The sequence below is a fragment of the Phascolarctos cinereus genome, unplaced genomic scaffold (genome assembly GCF_003287225.1).
Source record: "Phascolarctos cinereus isolate Bilbo 61053 unplaced genomic scaffold, phaCin_HiC Scaffold_5;HRSCAF=322, whole genome shotgun sequence".
Taxonomy (NCBI): domain Eukaryota; kingdom Metazoa; phylum Chordata; class Mammalia; order Diprotodontia; family Phascolarctidae; genus Phascolarctos; species Phascolarctos cinereus.
The window spans coordinates 37,481,551-37,505,572 of NW_027555958.1; the positions used below are offsets into that span (position 1 = coordinate 37,481,551).

At 38.0% G+C, this 24,022-nt stretch overlaps 1 protein-coding gene across 1 annotated transcript in view; it reads right to left on the reverse strand.

Annotated features, from left to right (window-relative positions):
* The window catches only part of MYO1D (myosin ID), a 410,223-nt gene that overhangs the window by 154,503 nt on the left and 231,698 nt on the right, over positions 1–24,022 (reverse strand). Inside the window, exons 17-19 of the mRNA XM_020963220.2 lie at positions 7,673–7,896; positions 1,407–1,551; positions 137–241 (exon numbers count right to left, since the gene is read on the reverse strand). Of these exons, the coding sequence (XP_020818879.1) occupies positions 137–241; positions 1,407–1,551; positions 7,673–7,896 (474 nt within the window). The remainder of the gene's footprint in view (positions 1–136; positions 242–1,406; positions 1,552–7,672; positions 7,897–24,022) is intronic.

Genomic DNA, 24,022 nt, shown 5'->3' on the forward strand with positions numbered 1-24,022 from the left:
AAAGGAGCCAATTCTGCTGAAATACAATTACCAAAATATTTTTTAAAATGAAAAATTTTCACAGAACCACAGTGAAGCTTAGTCTTGTTCTAAGGTAACCAAATCAACACATGCTTGTTCTTTTATCTTTCCTTACCTTACGGACATGGCAGGAAAACAGAATGTTCATGTATTTGTCCTTCCGTTTTAGTTCATTGGCCACAGGGACAAAAGTGCCTGTGGTCTGAGGTGTGTCTGGCTTCTGGAAAGAAAAGTAAAGCAGAATAAGCTGAGGTGGAGATTGATGAGAGGATGGGTAGAGATAGCTGAGGCATGGGGTCTGTAATGCCTCACAAATATTCACTATTACCATTTACCACACACACACACACACAAAATAACAACTCCTTCTGATATACTTCTTTGTAACAACATTCATGCCACTTCATTCACGTCTCTTTTTGGTCTTCCCACTTAGACTCTAAACTCTGCAAAAGTCAGTGGAAGTCCAAGTTGAGAGAGGTCTCCTGGGCCAGGGGTTCTCCACCCTGCTTGTGTCATGAACCCCTTTGGCAGTCTGGCCAAATCTATGGACCCCTTCTCAGAATCGTGTTTTTTTTTTAATTCAAAATTGAAGGGAATAGTTGTCATGGTTGTGAAAATAAATGTAATTTTTTTTTCGCTACCCAAGTTAATGGACTCTATGACATCAATCCACAGACCCCAGGCCTAGATACCTTGTTTTAGGCAGACATAGGGAGAGGGTCAGAAGTCACAGATGTAGATCTGTAACGGTGGAGTAATTTATATATGAGTAATAACTGAAAGAGAGAGCAGACTCCCTAAGGAAGTAAATAAAGAGGAAGAAGAAAAAGGGGTCATTGATGCTCAGAAGAATACTGATAAATATGCATGTGTCATAGTGATCAAATTTTTTTTAAAGGTGGTGAACCTGAAAGGCAGCTAGGTGGCGCAGTGGAGAGAATGCCAGGCCTGGAGTCAGGAAGACCTGAGTTCGAATGTGAACTCAGACACTTACTAGTTGTGTGACCCGTAGCAAGTCACTTAACCTTGTTTGCCTCAGTTTTCTTATCTGTAAAATAAGCTGAAGAAGGAAATGGCAAATGACTCCACTATCTTTGCCAAGAAAACCCCAAATGGGGCCATAAAGAGTCCAACAGAACTCAAAATGACTGAACAACAATGAAGGATTTACCAAACACAGTATGTTTGAGGTATACGTTAATTTAGCAAATTTTCACCTTAAGGAAAATCTGTCAAATTATTTAAGTTATTTTCTTTCAACAGTTTCTCAGAGAAAAAAATGTATGTGTGTGTGTATGTGTGTGCGTGCGTGCGTGCATTCATGCACATAAGCGAGTGCATGCAGAAAAAGGGCAGATTTCCATTTCCATCACTATACTCACTGCTGCCAGGTAGTTTCCCTCCCAGGCTCTCTGGAGGCCAAGGTCAGCTCTGTGACCTTTCAGCATCTCCATGGCAGCAACCTTTGCCCTCACTTGGGGCAAGTCTGCAGGGGGGATGCTCCGGATAAGCTGGGCTGCTCTCCATCTACAAGAAGATCAGAAAAGATGGAATACATATCAAAATGACATTCTTGTGACCTTTGGCAAGATCTCTCCGTTCCTAGAACAATTAGATTTCACATTACACAGGGTGAGTCAAAGACACCTGTCCTCCTCCTATCCTGAAAAGGGAATACTAGAGGCCCCTTTGAAACTTATGGTAACTTCGACAAAACACAAGCAGCTGGAGTCAATAAGTATTTACCAACTGCCTACTAGGTTCAAGATATTATCCTTCTTTCTCATAAATAAATATAGATACATCATAATGAGAAAAGGGCAGAAGGAGAATCAAATGGAGAATCATGGCAGTGGGAGAGGGAAGGATCTCATGTAACTGGTGAGATCAGGGAAAATTTCATAGTGACAGAGCTAGTTCTCCAAAGCAGAGAAGGAATTCAGCAGGCAAAGATAAAGAGGGACTCTCTGCAGAGGTGGGGGAAGGATGTGCAAGTGCACAGAAGTAGCAAGGACCGTTCTAGGATGGGGAATGCCTCATAGTACAGTGTGGCTAGATGATAGAATCCATAATGAGAGACAGTGTGAAACAAGGCCATAAAACTATGTCGGAGTCATATCACGATTATCAGAGAAAGAAGTCTGCATTAAGTCTGTGGGCAGTGAGGAAACAGAATGTTCTGGACCAAGGGTGATGTGATCAGGCATGCATTAGGAAAATTATTTTGGCAGTGCGCATTGTGAAGGACAGAGTGAAGAAGGAAGAGGCGTGGGGCAGGGAGGGCAATGAGGAAGTCGATAGCATAGTCTGTGTGAGAGGTAAGAAAGGAGTGATTCAGGAGGGGAGCAATCAGGATAGAAAGCCAGGAGAGGATATACATGCCAAACAACAGGTACAAATTTAACGGCTGTGGGAATTAAAATGAACAAGAGATTACATGGACAAATGTTTATGTGAAAATGATGTTGCTTAAGGCTTGAGTGTTTGGGGTAGAACAAGCACCTGGTCAGTAGTATAGGACCTCTGACAGTATTTATAATGGAAGGATAGATTGAGAAGGGACTTTAAAGGACATTGAATACAACTCTTTCAATTTGTAGTCAAGGAAACTGAGGCTTGGGGTTGTGGAGGGTTACATGTCTAGCAAATGTCAATGACAGGACATGACCTCTCTGGACTCTAAGTCTATCCACTGAATCCCCAGGCCATCTGCTTTGCTCGGTGCACAGAATCTTTGGACATACTTACGGAATATCATTTTGTTCTTGCTACTTAGACAAGAGAAAATAGAGGTAATGAGTAGAAGCTTTCATACACACACACACCCCCTTTTAAATGCCATCTCTTTTTCAAGTTTCCACAGGTCTAATCTTTACATTGACAATCCCCATTTGGGGCATAGCCTCAAGCCCCATTATAGTTACTCTGGATGCTATCTCTTGGATAAGGATTTGATATGATCAAGGTGATTCTGTAGCTGGGTTTGGACAACTTAGGGTGCTCAGATGGCCACTCACACTTTGAGGAAGGTTTCTGAACTCAGTGACACATGACAGTTGACCTGGAAAACTAGCACCAAGAGTTGTTTTTCTCACAAGGGGAAACATCTCCAGAAGAAACTATAGCCAATGCTTATTTCTGTTCCTGTGCCTTCATTGGCACAGCTCGTGCTCAGTTTACATTCAATGACTTCTTTTTCAGAATAACGACAGCTGTTTTCATTGCCTCCAGAGCATCCTGGGGCTCCATAACACAATGTATGCCTCCCCGAAGGAGCTTTAATGCTTAGCTATCCCACTGTCAGCAGGACACGTTCGGAAGCTTTCTTCTTTGGTGATTATTAGAGGTGAAGCTAAGCCATGTTTTGGCACTCATCTGACATACCTATAACATCAGTGATAGCACTGGAAGCAGAAGATTCTGCCATACCATTTATTTGAATCAGAGTTGCCAAAACACCAGAGAGGAAGAATTTGAAAGGTGACTTTTGCATTAAGAGACTGGGAGTAAAGAGTTGAAAATTCCCTTCTGCTTAACTAATGCTCTATATTAGGATTGAGACTTCAGGTGATATACAACTAGATTCAAAAACATTCCACAGAGAAAAGAGATTAAGGGAGCCAATAGATAATTGTCATGTTCTCAAAGTAATAGACTGGAAATCCCTAACAGATCAATAATTAATCTTCGGGTTTTTTGAGTTTAGCTTACTATACTTTGCATCTCCTATGAAGTAGCACTAGTTCCTTTATTTCCTAAAAATCTAAGATGTGCTTTGGTGTTTACTGTTAATACCCATTTCCTTGAGGAATAATATTCTATACTCGTGCTCCCAATTAAATTACTTTGACTTCATGACAGAAATGATGGACTAATACACAAAATAAGAATAAGAGATGCATTTTCAGATTGTCCTACGTGAGAATGTTTTGCTTGATTGTGCTCATATGATACAGAGGACCCTCCCCCCTTTGTTTCCATCCCAGCAGTTAAAGAGAAGTGGTAGGAGAAAAATGAATGCTTGATCATTGTAAAAAATAAAAAAGACATGTATGAACAACATATAGCATTTTTCTTCAAAGGCAGTACAGGTGTTGTTATTCCCATTTTTAACCAATGGGGAAACTGAAGGTCACAAATATTAAGTGACTTGCCCAAGGTGATACAACTAACAAGTGTTGGAGCCTGCCTTCAAGAATATCTCTTTGCACTATGTTACACCATCAGTGTCCAAGGACTTATTATACTGGACATTAAGGGAATTAGACAGGTTGATACCTGCAGGGGGGTTGCTCAGTCCTAATGTAGTTATGATAGAAATAGTTTAAATCAGTTTTCTATTTTAAACAATCTTGTTTCAATGTTGTGGTTTACCTTGTTCTTTTCTGTTTAATGCTGGTGGTCCCTTTAACATGTAACTGAGGCATTTTGTATTCCACATTTTCAAATTTCAAATTTTGTATTTCAAAATTCAGGACCATTAGAAAAATAAATAATTACCATATGTAAATAAACTTCAACCTAAGCAGCAGCTTCCATGAGAGAATAACAAAGGGGAGAAAACCAAGAGTAAAATGGAAAGATTTCAGGCTGAGGTAGAACAGTCCAGGGATTGTCATGCTGTCAGTGGCACTGCACCAATACTTAGCTCTCTGCCTTCTCTTTCTTCTGCTTCCACATGTTTAATTCAATTTTTTCCAATTCAACAAACATTTTCAAACATCTATTCTGTGTAAAGCATTGTGACAGAGAGAGCTCAGGGAGCAGAGAGGCTAAAAGGCAAGCTACGGCCCTCCCCATGATGAGCTCAAACACAGTAAGCTAGAGAATAGACTGCCCATGGCTAAAACTGAGATAAGCAATCCCAGGGCACACTCAGTTAAATGTGAAGGCTGAGGACAAACCTCCGGAAAGGACTTTTGATCTGAGGCTAAAATTCACAGTAATTTGATAAAGTTAAAGATTAGGAAGAAAGGTACCAAATTGTACTTATGAATACATCTCTTAAAAGCCTGCACTAGAATTCTTTTTTTTTTCATTCAAGTGATTTCAATTTCTCTATTTTAGTCAAGAGTTTGAAGTCTGCTAATAAACCAAGGTACGAGAAAGCATATTAACCTTCTCTTATCCAGAAACAAATGCTATCTGATGGACGTGGCAAGCCACTGCTACCTGGTGGCAGGATACCTAAATTCCAGGTATAGTTATTTTGAGAGGTAAGTAGATCCCCTTCCATTAAATTATCAAATATATTCATTAAGTGCCTACTATATGTAATATATGGCATACTACTATTTTATAGATGATACATAATATTTATATGTAATCTATATATACATATGTATGTATATTTATATATGTATAAATGTTGTATACGTGTGTGTATTTACACACACACACACACACACACACACACACACATACACACAGAGTACCAGGAGCTGCAGGAGACGCCAAGATAAAGAAGAGAGTGCTCCTGCCAACAAGGAGATTACCTGAATCTGGTAAATTTCCATGAAGTGACAATCAGTCAACCATGCCTTATTAAGTATTGACACTATGCTAGGTGCTGGGGATGTGAAGACAAAAATCAATCAATCCATGGGAAATGTGTATACACATATTAACAGATACAAAATATAGATGAAGTAGACCAGAGGTCATTTCAAGCAGGGACAAGCAGCTGGGGGATCAGGATGGGCCTCAGGAATGACACAGTGACTGAAGGAAGCTTGATATTCCAAGGAGTAGAGGCAGAAAGGAGTGCATTCCCAGACCTGGAGAGACAATGTGTTCTCTCTTAGGAGACAAAGTACCGAGTGTTAGAAACAGCAAGAAAGGCCATCGAAAGTAATGAATAATAAATATGAAAGGGTAGACTGAGACCAGACCGTGAAGGCTCTAAATTACAAAAAGAGGAATCGATATGTTATCCAGGAGTTGATATGTTATCCTAGAGGTAACTGGGAGTGACTGAAGTTTCCTGAGCAGGGGAGTGACTTGATTCAACCTGTGCTTTAGAAATATCACTCTGGCAGTGCCAAGGATAGGCTGGAGTCATGGATGCCATTAGGAGGTTATTTCAGTAGTCAAGGAAGGAGGTGATGAGGGTCCAAACTAGAATGTGGCTGTGTGAGTAACTAGTAGGTGATAGATGCAAGAAATACTATGGAAGCAGAATAGACAAGCCTTGCCAATGTTTGATGAGTGAGAGTGAGAAACAGAGGGTAACTCTCAGGTTGTAGACAGAGGGTATTTGAAAAGATGGAGGTGTCCTCAATGGAAACAGGAGAGTTTGGAATAAGGGCGTGTTGTTATTTTTTTTTGGGAGGGGGAAGTGAGGGAAGCTTTATTATTCAATCAATTAATTAAATTAATAATTGATTATCCTGTTTTAGATACATATTGAGTTTGAAATGCCCATAGAAGGCAGGAAATGGATCCAGCACAGAAGGCTGACAGGAGTATCAAGAAAGAAACCCAGAGAGGAAAAAATGCCCAGGAAAAGAGAATGGCCAATGTAGTGTAAAATACTGCTCAGAGTTCGAGACGTACAAAGGCTGAGGAAAAAACCCAACCCAATAACATTTGACTTGGCAATTAGGGGATCATTGGTAACTCTGGAGAGAAAAGTTTCAACTCTGTGACAAAGTCAGAAGCCAGACCATGAGGGGCTTAGAAGTCAGTGAGAGGAGAGCAAGGAGAAATGTGTAGCTCTTTTCTAGGAGTTTGGGTATGAAAGGGAGGAGATAAAGGACAATAGCTTGAGGGGATGGTGAGATTAAAGGGTGGTTTTTTTTTTAAAGGATGGATAAGACCTGGGGATGTTTTTAGTCTTCAGGAAAATGTCCAATAGATAGAGAAGAAAGATTTGAGAGAGAGGAAAGCTTTGGTTGTGGGCTTTATCTGCTAGAAGAGATGAGAGGGGATGGGACCAAGGGTAAAGGGGTTGGTCTTGGTAAAAGAAGGGCCATCTTTTCATCTAAGCTTGGATTAAAAGAAGAGACAATAGGGGAATAATACCAAGAGTTTTTGAGATTTAGAGAATGGGAGAAGAGACAGATATGAATAGTATCTATTTTTTTCAGTAAAGTATAAAGTGAGGTCGTCTGCTAGGGGAGGGAGGAAGTAGGATGATATGGTATGGGAGGTTTAAGGAGAGAAGAGAAGGTTTGGAGCAGCCCTAGTGGGGAATGTGATGTAGAGTCATTTAGGGAGGAGTAAAAAGACTTGCTTGCTACAGGGAATGCCCAGTTAAGATTAGGTAACAAATCTATAGTAGACCTAGTTAGCATGACTGCATGATTTCCTTCGGCTTCATTCAGCAGTACTGCTTAGAAATGGAAGAGGTGATCTTCCATCCAGAGGTAGATCTTGAAGGTAATGCAGGTTTAGGGTTTGGCAAGGTAGGAACACTGAGAGAACAAGAAGGCAAGGCTCTCAAATGAACAGAAGGCTATATAAAGAGGAAACAGTTAGTTCAAGAAAACATTTCAGACCAACACCAATTGTATCATTCATCTTTTGCAAAATACACTTTGTGTCATCACCACTTTTGCATGTTATAGGACACAAAGCAGAGATAACCTTTTTGCTTTGAAAAATGAGAACTAGGTTGATGTAATAAATGGCACCAATATGTTCCTACCTCTGATAAATTGCCTTGAGGGCCTCTTCAAAACAATGCAGAACTTTAGGAGGAGTTGGCCACTTCACATGCTTCCCATAGTCCTTCATGTTCCTAACACCCTGCAAGCGTCTGTTGACCTCCTGGATGTACGCCTTGACTTTGTAACGCCGATGGTACCTGACAATGGTCAGGGCAGCCTTCGTTCTCTTGTATTTTATTCGGGCTATGGTGCCCCTCCACACCTTTATATGTAATAGAAAGAGAAGTGAAAAAGATGAAAATTGTACATTTGAGAGTGGCCATCTTTGAAGTTAAACAGGCATATTCAAGTCATAACAGAATACTACACAGTTGTTATTTGTCATAGATCTTTTGTGGAGGAGTAAAAGAGAGAGATTAACTTTGGGAAATGGAATTGTAAGAAGTTCAATCAATTCTCAATTAGTCATATAAATCATGGTGAGGGGAGAGGAGGAAGACTAGTACCAACAAGCCAAAATTAATTTATATTTATCTTTGGAATATCTCCTGACATTTGAATGAGCACATTGGATTTCCTAAGATTTCATAATATATACTTCCAACAGAATAATGAGATTATGCTGTGCACTGAGGAAGAACTTGAAAGTAGTCATACTTTTCCAATATGCTCTCTAATTCAGTAATCAATGAATCAGCAAACATTAAGTGCCACCGTGTGCCAGACATTGTGCCAGTTATTGGATATACAAAGATGAAAATGAAACAGCCCTTGGCCTCAAGGAGCTTATATTCTATTGATGAAGGCAATATGAACATATACAAGTAAGTATATACCAAAAAATACCAAATAAATGCAAGGTTTTTCTTTTAAAGCTCTAGTTGCTAGGGGGTAAAGGCTTCATGTAGGAGGTAACACTTCTATATTTCTCAATTCATGGTGAGGACAGACGGCATCAAACCTCAAACTATTGCAAATCACTAACTTAAGTTTGACTGCTACCCAGTTCATAGCTCTGGGCAGGATAGAAAAGTTAGAACTAAATGCTTTACTTTATTTTTAAATAATTAATTTAATTTTAGTTTTCAGCATTCACTTCCAGAAGGTTTTAAGTTTTAAATTTTCTCCCCCTCCTTCTTCTCCCCCCTCCCCAAGACAGCGTGCAATCTCATATAGGCTCTACTTACACATTCATAAGTAAATGCTTTACTTTAAAGGGAAAGAATTTTGAGCCTTCTTTTTTTTTGGGGGGTGAGGCAATTAGGGTTAAGTGACTTGCCCAGAGTCACATAAGGTAGTGAATGTTATGTGTCTGAGGCCGTATTTGAACTCAGGTCCTCCTGACTCTAGGGCTGGTGCTCTATCCACCGCGCCACCTAGCTGCCCCTGCGCCTTCTCACATGAGTGACAATGCAAGCCAGAATAAAGACAGATGCTAATGATAACTATCAAAAAGAGATACCATTTTTGCATTTTTGATACTAAAATTTTTTTCTTTTTGATTATTAACTTGACAAATATCAACAAATGTGATTTTTCCTTATATAAATGGCAGAAAAAGATGACCTTATATGACACTGGGCATCAATTATGTGTGTACATACGTACATAAAAGTATAAAATAAATATAATAAAGCACTGTCAATACTGACTGTCCTGCTTGCCCAACTCCTCTTCTGAAGTGCCTCATCTACTCTTCAGATATTGAAAATATTTCATTGACATTCTTCTCTTTTTTCTTCTTCTTCTTTGTTTGGAAGCGCCAGTACAACCATTTCCCTCACCCTAATGGAACTTGCGTAACACCTTCTAAAAGCCTTTCATTTTAACAAATATGTATAGTCAAGAAAAATGAACCTACATACTGCTCATGAATGAGGATATATATCTCATTCTTCACCTTCAATCCATCACCTCTTTGATAAGAGGCAGGAAGTATGATTCATCTGCTCCTTTCATTCATTCTGTGTTAATTCATACAAGTCTACCAAGGTTTCTCTGAATCCATCTTTTTAAATTTATTACAGCAAAAAATGTTTCACTTTGTTCAAAATTAGACCCTTTCCTTTCTAATACCAAAAGCTATTTAGCGATTCTCCAACTAAAGAGCATTTCCTTAGTTTCCAGTTCTTTGCTACAAAAAAAGTACTGCTATAAATATTTTTGCACATCTACATCCTTTCCTTCTTTCTTTGATCTCTGCATATCTATCGTATGTAACACACACACATGCACACGCACACCCACACAGAGTATATATACTAGTGGTGTCACTGGACCAAAGTATATTCATTTTTAATGACTTTCTGGTAAAATTTCAAATTGCTTTCAAGAATGAATGTACCATTTCATAGACCTAACAATACATGAGTGTTCTTATAGTCACATAGTTTCTCCAATAAATAATTTTCCTTCTCTGTCATCTTTGACAGGCTGATGTGTATGAAGTGGAACCTCAGAGCTTCTTAAAATTTGTATTTCTATTATTAATAATTTGAAGCATTTTCTTAAATAATTGTTGATAACTTGGATTTCTTTCCTCTAGAATTGCCTGCTCATATCCTTTGATCATTTATGTGATGGGGAATGGCTCTTATATTTACACACATGCATAAATTAATTATATATCTTAGACATCAGACATTTATCAGAGTAATTTGCTGCAAAATTTTTTCTAGTTCACAGTTAACCTTCCAATTCTAACTGCGTTGATTTAGTTGTGCAAAAACTTTCCAATTTTACATAATCAGAACTGTCAGTTTTATCTCCTCTGATTCCTGGGTTAGTTAAAAACATTCCTTCTATTAATAGAGAAGAAAAATATCTCTTTTTCTTCTCTAATTTGTTTATATACTGTAATCTTTTAGTCATGTATCCATTTGGAGTTTATTATATTGGGAGATACGGTATCAACTGCTGGTCTAAATTCAATTTCTGCTAGAGTGTTCACTAGTATTTCCAGCAGTTTTTGCTGCATCATATATTCTCTGTAGTGAGGTACATGGCTTTATCAAATACTATATTATTACTGCTCCTGGATCTTATATATCAAAGCAATTTCAACGATCAACTTTTCTTTTTTTTTTTTACAACTAATATCAAATAGTTTTGATGATTATTCCACTGTAGCAGTTTAAGATCACTTACTGCTACTTCCCCTTCCCACTTTTTCCACCATTTTCTTTGAGATTCTTTACCTTTTGTTCCTCCAGATGAATTTTTAAATTAATTTTTCTGGTTCTATAACCAATTTATAGTTTGATTGTTATGGTGCCAAATGTATAAATTAAGTATTTTAATTTTTTTCTATATTGGTATAAAACAACTATGAGCAATTGTTTAATTCTATTTCTGTAAAAAGCGTTTTATAGTTATATTTCTATAATTCCTGCATGTGTCTTGGTAGGTGGACTCTCAGATATTTTAAGTTCTCTGTTGTAATTATGAATTACATTTTTTAATATTTTCTTATTGGGTTTTGTTGGTAATGTTGAGAAATTTGTGTAAATTTATTTTATGTCCTGCTACTTTATTAAATTATCATTTTAATTATTTTTTTTAATTGAATCTAGAGATCTGTTAGCCAAAAGCGATAATTTGCTTCCTTTTTGTCCATTCTTATTCTCTCAACTTTTTTTTTTTTGGTCTTATTGCTGTAGCTAGGATTTTTAGTACTACGTTAAATAACAGTGTTGACATTGGACATCTATGATTTATTTATTATCTTATTAGAAGGTCTCTGGTGTTTTCCCTTTAAATATATCCCAGCTCTTGGTTTTAGATAGACACTTTTTTATTTTAAGGAATGGTACAGTTTAAAATGTCATTTAATTTTTTTTACATAAATAAGTGTTGTTATTTTGTCAAAAACTTTTTGGGTTCACCTATTTTTATTGTTTTTGTTACTATTATATTACATCATTTTGATAGATTTCCTAATATTGAATCTACCATCCTGCATTTCTTGAATAAATGCAACCTGATCACAGAGTACAAATAAATGCAATTATGGCCTCTTTGCTAATATTTTATTTAACATTTTTGTATTGATAGTCATTAGTTATACTTTGCTATCATTTTCTTTCTCTGTTTCATGTCTCCCTGGTCTTGTTAACAGAAACGCATTTGTCACATAGAAAAAGTTTAGTAGGATGCCATATTTATTTTTGCATACAATCTATATAATGTTAGAATTAACTGGGGTTTTTTTTGGTATGAGAGAATTAATATTAAATTCATCTGGTCTTGGGATTTCTCCTTTGGGAGTTTCTTTATGGTAGCTTAAAATTATTTTTCTGTTTTTAGTTTACTGAAAGTCTCTATTTCTTGTGCGGTTAATCTGAGTATTTTATATTTTTGTAAACACTCATTCATTCTGTTTGTTAGCAGTTTTGTTGGGAGATATTTGAGCAGAATAGTTCGTAACAGTCTCCCTTACTTCCCCTTCATTTGTTGTAATTCTTTTTCATTTTTATAGGCACCTAGATGGTACAATGGAAAGAGCACTGGAGCTGGAGTCTGGAATATCTGAATTCAAATTTAGTCTCTGACACTCATTAGATATATGACCCTGGGCAAGTTACTTAAACTCTGTCTCAATTTTCTAATCTATAAAATGGGGAGAAAAGTAGCATCTAACTCCCAGCATGGTTGTTAGGATAAAATGAGATATTTGTGAAGCACTTTGCAAACTTAAAAGTGCTATATAAATGCTAAGGATGTTCTACTTTTTGATAGTGGCACTTTAAAATATCAAATTAGTTAAAGGTTTATATATTTTATTTTTTTAAACAGATCTTAGCTTTATTAGTTCAATAGTTTTTTGTTTCCAATTTAGTTTATCTCTTTGGGATTTTAAAAATTTCTTTTTAGTTGGGGCAGCTAGGTGGCGCAGTGAATAGAGCACTGGCCCTGAAGTCCAAAGGACCTGAGTTCAAATCAGGTCTCAGACCAAACACTTGACACTTACTAGCTGTGTGACCCTGGGCAAGTCACTTAACCCCAACTGCCTAAAAAAAAACAAACCAAAAATATAGATAATTTTTGGGGCAGCTAGGTGGCGCAGTGGATAGAGCTCTGGCCTTGAAGTCAGGAGGACATGAGTTCAAATCCAGTCTCAGACACATGACACTTACCAGCTGTGTGACCCTGGGCAAGTCACTTAACCCCGATTGCCTCACCAAAAAGTAAAAACAAAAACAAAAACAAAAAAACAAACGCTCACAAAAAAAACAATTTCTTTTTAGTTGCATGCTCGGTTAATTGACATGTTCTTTCTTTTTTTTTTCTTTTCATTGATGAAATTAAGAGATATAAATTCCCCTCTAAGGATTGCTTTGGCTAAATCTTAAAAGTTTTGGTACATTGTCTCTGTGATGTTACTTTTTTAATATCCATTATTTGTGTTATTTGTTCTTTGACCTACATGTTCTTTAAAATTAATTTACTATCCCTCTAAGTCTAAATCCTTTTTTCAAATGCACTTTACTGATTATAGTTTTTGTGTTCTGGTCTCTAAAGAATGTGTTTAATATGTCCTCTCCCCCCGCCTTTGATTATGAGGTTTTTATACTATAGCATCTAGTCATTTTTTGTAAGGGTCACATGCTCTATTGAATAACATGTATATCCCCTTTTTTTCCCTCCACTGACTAATTAGTAGAGAAGTATCTCATCCAGCTCTTTGAAAATCCTACTCAGGTACACTCACTTCTTTCTTGCTTATTTTTGTTACATTTGTCTAGGTCTGAAAGGGGCACAGAGGTTCCTACTTATTAGAGTTTTTTCTGTTTCCATCTATAATTTGATCAACTTTTCCTTTTTGTATTTAGATGCTATGACATTTGGGGTGTGTATGTGTGCGCGTGTGGGTGTGTGTATTAAGTACTGATATTTCATTGCCTATAGTACATTTAAGCATAACGTAGTTTTATCTCTTTTAATTGTCTTTTTATTTTTACCTTGTCTAGAAACAGCAATTTAAAATGACAGAAATCAAGTGTTACCTTTGGATAATTGACAGTTGACTGGATTCCACTATTTTTGTGCTCTTTGTAATAGCTTCCTTGATAAATTCACTCTCCAGTCTCCTTTCCTCATTATATGAGTAATTCCCAAGTCACGGTGACCCTTGAGAAAGCAATACTAAACTCATCACCATCCTCCAATTGCGACCTTGCTCTTCTACCTTTCATCTTCAAGTTCTTATAAAAGGTTATCTGTAGCCATAGTGTGATTGTTCCTTCAGTTGATTTGTTTCTGAATCATCAACAAATTATTTCTTAAACTCATCACTCTGCAGAGCATGCTACTAATCACGATGATGTCCTCTTTGCTTCCATATTCAATGAGTTCTTTATCATCTTAATTCTCCTTACTTGACAACTATTAACACCATAAACCATTATTCATTAATCAGTATTCTCCCTGACCTCAACATCCAAAATACAGTCTCCACTCATTTTGCCTTGTATATGTGTAGTCACTTCTACTAAAGGTCATCCATCAAAACCACCCATTGGCCATGTGGTTCACCCAGGACTTTGCCTCTTATTCTTAACAACAGGACCTTACAATATTAACTGTTACAGATTCAGTTATGATCTTAATGCACATGTTACACGAAACTATTTATAGATCACTGAACTTTTCCTTTCAACTGCTGGGGAGATATAAGACATTTCTACTTAGATATCACATTGCTAATGTCAACTAAACATGGTTAAGGCCAGAGTTACTTATCTTCTATTGTCAGGCCCTCTCTTGGGCCAGTACTTCTATTTTTTCCAATCCCTCAAGGAAAAATATTGAGATTATCTTCATAATTTTTTTAAAAAAGAATTTATCTTGAACTGAGTAGTTTGGACTCATTTCTCACCTCCACCTCTTAGATTTCCTGGTTTCCTTCAAAGCTCATCTCTAGTGCCACATCCCACATGTGATTGAGCCCTCATCTGTTAGTGCCAGCACCCCAAATTATCTTGTATTTACTCTGTATTTTGTGTATTATTAAATCAGTCAATCAACAAACATTTATTAAGCACCTACCTTGTGCCAAGCATTGTGCTAAGTGCTAGGGATACAAAGAAAGGCTAAAAAAATAAATCCCTGATTTTAAGAAACTCATTGATTGTTTTCCTTGATATACTATAAGTTTCCTAAGGGCAGATGCTTTTTCATTTTTGTCTTGTATGCTCAGTATACAGTAAGCACTTAATAGAAAACTGTTTGGCAGCTAGATAGAAAAGTAGATACAGTGCTGGTCTTGTAGTCAGGAAGACTTTGAGTTCAAATCTAGCTTTAGACATTTACTAGCTCTGTGATTCTGGGCAAGTCACTTAACCTTTCTTTGCCTCAGTTTCCTCAACTGTAAAATGAGGATAATAATAACACATCTCATGGGGTTGTGAAGATAAAACGAGATATTTGTAAAATACTTAGCATAGTGCCTGCTCTATATTAGGCACTATATAAATGCTTATTCTTTTTCTTTATCTTTCCCTGCTTCTATATTCTCCACCTCCTTTCAAGTAAACTTGTTCAGTTTCTTCTTTAGTCAACATTTTACTCTTGCTCCAAACTTTCTCCTAATAAACTATTATATCTTCTCTATGCTTCCAGTCTACTTCACTGCAAAGTTTGGTTTTTTAAATGTTAGTTGCCAGGAAGCCATCACATGAGCCACTTATGTGAAGGAGCGCCCAAAGAGTCAAGAGAAAGCAGAATATATATGGAAAACATACCATTTTTAGTTCCTTTATGATGAACACCTGCCATCAAAGAAGCAAGGTACATCAAAATAGCAGTATTTCATGTGGCCTTCACAAGCCATCCAGCCATCTCTAGGCAACAGTTATTCCCATTTCCCATCTAGCCCAATACACTGTGCAGATGGCTTGTCACGCCTCCATGCCAGCATGAAGGTCTTTCCTTCATTGTTCTTTGAAAACCAAAGGGCTGAAATTATAGGGTGGAAGTTCACAGTGATTCAGTTACCTAACCAAAATGCAAAATGCATTTTAAGTTCCAAAATTATTTTTTTGTTGCTGTTGTTTGTTTTTTTAGGGAGGAGGAAAGATAGGAAGATTGGAAAAAAATTAAGTTCCATAGAGTAAAAAAAACTACAAAGAAAAACATTTTAATTGAAACAATTTACCATTCCTTTAGAACTCTTTAATTTATTTAAAAGTTTTAGCTAGTATCTATTACTAAACTTGATTACCAGTTTTGGGGAAAAAATTTGTTTCCTGAAAATACTAATTTCTTTCATTTTGCACATAAAATATAAATAGGGGCCAGTCACCAATACTGTTCAAGGGGCAGTCTTTTTTTGATTGTTCCCTTTCACATTTGGCCCTCTGGTAGCTTCTATAGATTATAGCTCACCTATAAGAAGGAAGAATGCAATATAAAAAAAAACCCAAACCAACAACCCCCCCCCCAACATTCAGATCCCTGAGAAACCAGTGCTGGAAACAACAAATGATATCTACAGCCTTCGTGAATAGCACCTTAAAAAACATGTAGATATTAGAAACTAGTCAGAATCATGTAATCTGCTCATCAAAGTGTCCAACTATATATAAAGACTGATTGAGATTTGTGCATTTCATATGTAAGATCAGGGAAGTGAACAGCAAAGGGGAAAATCTGTAAACACAGGAGGAATGATATGTGGAAGATAGCCTCTTCTTCTTTGATCAAAATAGATTGATTTATTTTTCCAAGTGAGTTTATTAGTCAGGCACGTGGCATATTTATGTAATCCTCACCACTGGGGGAGAATGTGGCTGGTGGACTCAGGAATACTGAGTTGCAGTAGGGCTAAAGCCAATTTGGGGTCTATACAAGGTCCAGCACCAATATGGTGAGCCTCTGGGAGGGGAAGACACCATCAGGTTGCCTAAGGAGTGGTGAACAGGTTTATGCTGGAAATGGAGCAGGTCAAAGCTTCCATGCAGAACAGTGATGGGGAAAGTCAACGAATAGCCTTGAACTTCCAGATCCAGTGAGACATGGAGCTGTTGAGTTGTTTCAGTTATGTTTGACTCTTTGTGACCCCATCTGGGGTTTTCTTGGCAGAGATACTGGAGTGGTTTGCCATTGCCTTCTCCAGCTTATTTTACAGATGAAGACACTGAGGCAGACAGGGTTAAGTGACTTGTCCAGGGTCACACAGCTACCATGTGTCTGGGGCTGGATTTGAACTCAGGAAGGAGTCTTGATTCCTGCTGTCTATTCACTGCACCACCTAGCTGCCCCAAGATGGGAGGGAACAATCAAAGCAGTGCTGAGGTTTGGACAGGTAAATTTTAACTTGAGCTTGAGCTGGAAGAGATGTCAGAAGCCATCAAATCTAACACTCTCATTTAACCAATAAGGAAACTGAGGGAGAGGTCAAGAGACTCAGCCAAACTCACACAGGGAGTTAAGTGCCAGAGGCAGGACTTGAACCCGGATCCTCTGACTCCAGAACCAGTTTTCAGTTGGCTAGATTTAACTTCACAGCTGAGAGAGATCAGCTTTGAATTTCAGCAGCAAATCTTTCAACCCTGAAGCCTCTTTTGATACTTCATCTTAATAATCATCGCCTCCTTAAAAAAGAAAATGACTTGTATGGCTGCCTCAGCAATGGTAATGTAACAGCTGAGCTTGCTATGGGACTGAGGGTTCATGGAGCGCTTGACACACGTGGCACATTGGAGCCTCCCAACAATCCACTGGAGGCAACTGTCAGGACTATTGTTCTTCCTAGTTTAATAGATGAAGGAACTGGGAGTCAGGAAGACCCAGAGTCCTGCCCTTAGGTCTTCTGACTCTAAACCCAGAACAGCTGTCTTCCTACATCAGACAGTCACACTGAGCAAAACAACCTCAACTAGCCTGTCGGGAAATACATGAACATTCTCCTAGGACTGAGGAGATTTGCCCAGATTGCAGCATTTTATTGGCTTTTGGGACAATAGGTTAAATGTTTCTATAGAAATATTAAGTTCTATGCTAGTACCTTAAACACAGATACATAAATACATGTACATATATGTGTACCTAATTGTGCGTGTATATGTAAAACATACTTCATAGCTCCAAGGAAGTAATAAGATTAATGGCAGCAGCCTGAAAGAAAGTAAGAACAAAGGCAAAAAAAAAACCAAACCCATGGCTTGGTTTAAGAAATAAATATATCTATTCCAATAAAAATATGCTGGGTTTTGCTCATTTATTTTTCATTTTGTAATCTGAGATAATAGACATGTGAGACAGTCCATGGATACCAGGGTAAGAACCCTTGATCTCAAGGAAACACTTCCTTTACTCTGTGTGTGTGTGTGTGTGTGTGTGTGTGTGTGTGTGTGTGTGTGTGTACAGACATGAAATTTTAAAATAAATTGTAAAATGAAAAATTTAAATTATGACATGAAATTTTAGAAGAAATTATGACATTTTAAAATGCATTATAAAATGAAAAATTATAATAAATATGCATTTTATATATTTATACATGCATATATTTATTATGAATTATAAAAGGAAATAGTTTACTATGCATGTAATGAATATTTAGCCCTTAGCAAAACACTAAAACCCTGGGGAAGGTGGGGAGCCACCATGATCAAAGCAGATTGGCTTTAGGATAATGGGTGGCAAGCTCCACGTGACTAAAATAATTTCATTCATTACATTACAGTTTAGTTGTATGTCACTCTTTTGTTGTTCTCATAGATATAAAACAAAACATGTTGCGCTTTCTTACGTATGTAATCAAAGTAATAAAAGAAAATCCACAGGTTCTCCTAAGGCTGATGAAGTATCTGCTTTGATTATAGAATTTTTTTGGCCCCATTGTTTTAAATGTTTATAACATTATGGATTAGAAGTTGCAGTGACCTTAAAGGTCATCCAGTCCACCCTCTCATCTTACAGATGAAGAAACTGAGGCCCAGAGAGGCTAAGCAGCGTGCTTCAAGTCATACAAATATTACATGGAAAAAGCAGGATTGAAACCCAGATTCTTGGACGTCACGTCCCGACTGTTTTCTGCCTCACCACATCACATGTGTGAGCTAAACCATCTTCTGTGCCAGAAACGGGGCACCAGCACAAAGGCCTGGTGGGTAGAAAGAGTTTCTGACTGGACCATGGAGTTCAGGTAAGTAAAACATACAAACAAACTACTTTTAATACACTATTCCTCAACACTTTGTCCCACCATTTTGGGATGTGAGCTTGGGCTTACCATCCCATTAGGTAGCTTGATCAATCTCATGTGTTACCCATACAAGATAACACACATGAGATAATGGCTAAAAACAGGCCAGTGTTCTGACATATCATTTATCACTTTAGTAAAGATAGGTGCATTAGGTCGACTACATCTCACGAAGGGAGGGGGCTGTAATTCTCCAGAGAATTTTCTATCCCCAGGTGGATGATGAGAATATTTTAGGAAATGCCATAAAAAAAATTAAAATGCTACCAGGGCAAAATTTGAGGACATGGATTATCCAAACCTCAGTCACGGAAATTAGGAGGAAAAACATACTCTTTATCACAGCTGACCCTGTGATTCAGTCCAATTTTGTGAAGAACATCACATGAAGGCTAAAAAAGAAAAAAAAAGGTCCAAGCAGGGGAAAATCCTGGCACAAAGCTCAGATAACATCAATAGCACAGTTTCAGTGGGACACCTGAGATTGACTCAAAGGCCCTATTTTTAGACTGCTCTAAATATCCACCTAGGTTTGATAGTTCAGGATCTGTAAATAGGCAAACTTTATAAGCCTCAGAGAAAAGGCAGTATTTTTGTCTCTTCTCTTTCTTGGATGGAACCACCACATCCCTGCCCACCTCTCTGAAACTTTAGGTGATAGGACCTTTCACAGTAGGATTTAATCATCATCATTATTGCTATTTTTGGTATAATTTTCAAACAACCAACTCCAAATATTTATTGAACACTAAAAGTACTGTATTCAGGGTTACAAGGAATGTAAGTTGTCAAAAGACATGATCTGAGCACAAAAGATGTTTATAATTATATGAAAAGTTACACATATGAAAAAGAAGCAGTACAATCATGTATATAATAAGTACACAATTAAGTGAAGAGGAGAGAGAAATCCTTTCACGCTATGGCAGCCAAGGAAGGCTTCTAGAGGAGATGGAATCTGAGCCAGGTGTTAAAAGGCTTGGTATTGTTTGAATATGTAGAAAAGAAGTGGCGTGTGAAGGCATTCCAGAGGCAAGAATGCAGATAAATTTAGGGCCAATAAATTGACCAACTTGGAATAAAACGGAGGGTTCATGTTGGCAACTACCAAGAGACTATGGTGGGAAAGTAGGTTGGTGTCAGAGGGAGGTGAGTCTCAAATACTAGACTAATGAGTGTGGATTTGAAAGTTTAGGTAAAGAAATTCAAATTATTAATAGCCATTTGAAAATATTCTCCAAATCATTAATAGAGAATTGCAAGTGCCACTCTGAGGTCCTTATCTCACACTCATCGGATTGACAGAGTTGAAAAAAGGAAAATAACAAATGTTGGAGGGGCTGTGGAAGGCAGGCACATTGACACACACTTGACATGATGTTCATTTTGGAAACTATGTCCAAAACATTACTAAATTTTGCATATCCTTTGACCCAGAAATACTACTACTTGGCCTATACTCCAAAGAAATCAAAGAAAATAGGAAAAAGACAATATGTACAAAAATATTTTAGCAGCAATTTTTTTTTGGTGGTGGCTAAGACCTGGAAACCGAGGAGGTATCATTAATTGGCGAATGGCTGAACAAACCATGGTATATGAATGTGACGGAATACTGCTCTGTCACAAGAAACGATGAAAGGGATGTTGATGTTGAGGGGCAGCTAGGTGGCGCAGTGGATAGAGCTCCAGCTCTGAAGTCAGAAGGACCTGAGTTCAAATGTGGCCTCAGACCAAACACTTGACACTTACTAGCTGTATGACCCTGGGCAAGTCACTTCACCCCAATTTCCTAAAAAATAGCAACAACAACAAAAAAACCCCATACAAACAACAAAGAAAACCTGATGTTGAATGAGGTGAGCAAAGCTAGGAGAACAATTTATACAATGACTACAACATTGCAAAGATAAACAGCTTTGAAACACTTAATAACTTTGATCAATGATCAGCTATGACCCTTGAGGACCAATGATGAAACATGCTGCCCACCTCCTGACAAGAGAGATGATGGACTCAGGGTGCAGAATGGGACAAAAATTTGTGGAAAGAGCCAATGTGAAAATTTTACTTGATTTTTTTTACAAGGGTTTTGTTTTGTTTCTTCTAAATGGAGAGAGTAGGTAAGAGAGAAAATAAAATGCTTGATCATTGACATTTTTTTTTAAACAAAAAGAAGTTTTAGGAAATATAAAGCCTTTGAAGCCATGGGTTGGGGCAGAGGAATGAAGTGGAGAAGGTAGCATTTGGGGATAATTTACCAGGTGGCACTGTTCTGGATGGACCAAAGGAGAGACAGCATGAAGGTGAAGAGATCAACTGGGGGAATCATCACAGTCCAAGCTACTGAGGAGCTCCAATGCCCAATCTACTGCACTACTTCCTTAGAAAAGCTGCCTAATCAATGCCTCAATTAAATGCACAAGGCTGTAACATTGGGAAGGCATAGGTGACGCTACTGCTGGCTTTGGGTAGGAAATACAGCAGGGGTTCCTGAGGCAATACTGGAGTGATTTGTGTTAGTTTTAACTATGGTAGGGCGGTTATGGGCTGGGTGCAAATTAGGAATATAGTTTTTTTTTCCTTCATGTTTTTGTGATGCTAAAATGTGTTCAGCTAGTAGTCTGAGAATATTCATTTCCTTTTCCCCTTTTTGGGGGGGAGAATGGGGAAACACGTATCTTTTGGCACTTGATACACTGATCATAAATCTCCAGTTGCTGACCTGCATGGGATGCTTTCAGGGAAACCTGTTCTAGGAATTAGGAAAATGAAAAAGCAACAAGAGGGTATGAGGGGCCAACAAGATCTAGGAATTTGAGACCTGGGTTTGCCATAATATCAATTGTTGGCCAGGCTGCTAGAATATCATCTATGGATTTCACGTTAAATAGACCGTTTTGGGTACAGTCTTTCTAGAGCATGGATTGCTCTCGTTCTCTCTCTCTCTCTCTCTCTCTCTCTCTCTCTCTCTCTCACACACACACACACACACACACACACACACACACACACACACTGTGTGTGATGGACCTCACCGACAATCTGGTGAAGTTCATTTACCCTGCATATGGTTTGTTTTGTATATATTTGTTTACACGTTCTCAGGATATCATTTCTAACGTCCTAAAACAAAATACATGTTTACAAAGGACACTAAAGGGTGGTGAGGATAAAGACGTAATTTCTTCCCCTCACAGTTCATGAACCCCCTGAAGTGATTCAGTGGACTTCAGATTGAGAACCTCTGCTCTAGAAATATAAATTTCATTTCTCTCACACTTTGATCACTGCAATAGCCTGGGGGGGGGGGGAGAGGGTCTGCCTGCCTCAAGTCTCTCCCCACTCCAACTTCCATTCAGGCACTACCGCAATTTTCCTAAAATGTAAGGCAGATCATGTCATTTTCCTGCTCAGTAAGTTTCAGGGGCTCCCTGCTGCAGCCAGGAGCAAATGCAGAACGCTTTGTTTGGTCAAAGCCCCTTCATGACCTAGCCTTCTCCTACCTTTCCAAGCTTCTTATACTTTATTATTCCCTGACCCATACTCTTCAATCAGTGACACTGGCCTCCTGGCTGTTCCACAAACAAGACACTCCATCTCTTGGCTCTGGGCATCTTCTCTGGTTATATCCTACGCCTAGAATGCTCTCTCTTCTTTGTTCTGATGACTGACCAGTCTGGCTTCCTTTAAGTCCCAACTAAAATCCCACTTTCTATAGGAAGCCTTCCCCAACTTACCTCAATTCTAGCGCCTTCCATTAATGACTTTCTATTTATTCTGCATACAGTTTGTTTTGTACATATTTGTTTGCATATCATCTTCCCTTGTTAGATTGTAAGCTCCTTGAGGGTAGGGACTGTCTTTTCCCTCTTCCTGCATCTCCAGGGCTTAGCTTTGTGCATGGCAGGTAAGAGGCACTCAGCAAATGTCAACTGATTGAGTACATTGACCAGGTGATGGAAATAGCTTTAGCATTCTAATTATATGAAGGCCAAGAGACAAGACTAGCTAAAAGAGACAAAGTGGGGATTCCTAAGCCTCCAAAGGATGGATTTTAGGTATAAGGATGGTGGTTATGGGGCTCAGGAACCACATATCAGTCTTTTTTTTTTTTTTTGGTGAGGCAATTGGGGTTAAGTGACTTGCCTAGAGTCACACAGCTAGTGAGTGTCTGAGGCTGGATTTGAACTCAGGTCCTCCTGACTCCAGGGCTGGTGCTCTATCCACTGCGCCACCTAGCTGCCCCACACATATCAGTCTTTAAAAATAAGCTCTGTCTAGCTAATACTATAATAAATTTTATTTTACCTATAGATTACCAGAAATTATTTACTGTAACATTCTGGTTAAGCCAAAGGCAGAAGCATATTTGGTTCTCATGGTTTCCTCTATTGACTTTTGAGGCTATGTGGTCAGAAAAGAGGGCTGTATGCTTACAGTATTATATATACATATTTTTAAAAAATCAATGCTTGGGTCAATTTGATGAAAGAAAAAAGCTAATGTCCATTTTTATACAAGTACAATAAAATCCGATTAATTTTTAATCAACTCCTTCCTCCCCTCCCTGAGCAAATTTGCCTTTGCACGATACAGAAAAGTGCTAGCTGAACAAATTTATCGTCTATATAGGACAGCAGGGAGACATTAACATATGGGAAAGAACCAACTTTTCAAGTGTTCATTCTCAGACAAGATACCAGTTGCCAAAAATTTTCATCTATTTATTCTAGTATAAAATGACCTCTCCTTGGCAACTCGGTGTTAATTATTAGCTTGCCTTAATGTATTTATCTTAAAGTAATGCTAAATTTATTTTTTTTAAAGATATTTACTGTTTTGGAATAATTTTTCCCATTCCCAGGGAGGCCTGACTGTAACAATTACATTTTTATTCAGAGCTCTTTGTTCACTGATTTATTCAGCAAACACTTACTGAATGCTTATTATGTACAATGCACTGTGCTAGTTTCTACGAGGGATTCTTTAGTTCTTTGATGTGGGAACACTCAACTAGTACAGATTGTAACACCTCACACTGTGTGACTCTCTTCCATGTACTCCGCAGAATCTTTGGAGGTGTGAAGGCTGTTGCGCCCCAAGAATTGAGAAGTGTTTACCTCTCCTGGCATTGCAGTGGGTACCAAGGAAGCACAAAGAGTGTCTTTTAATCATC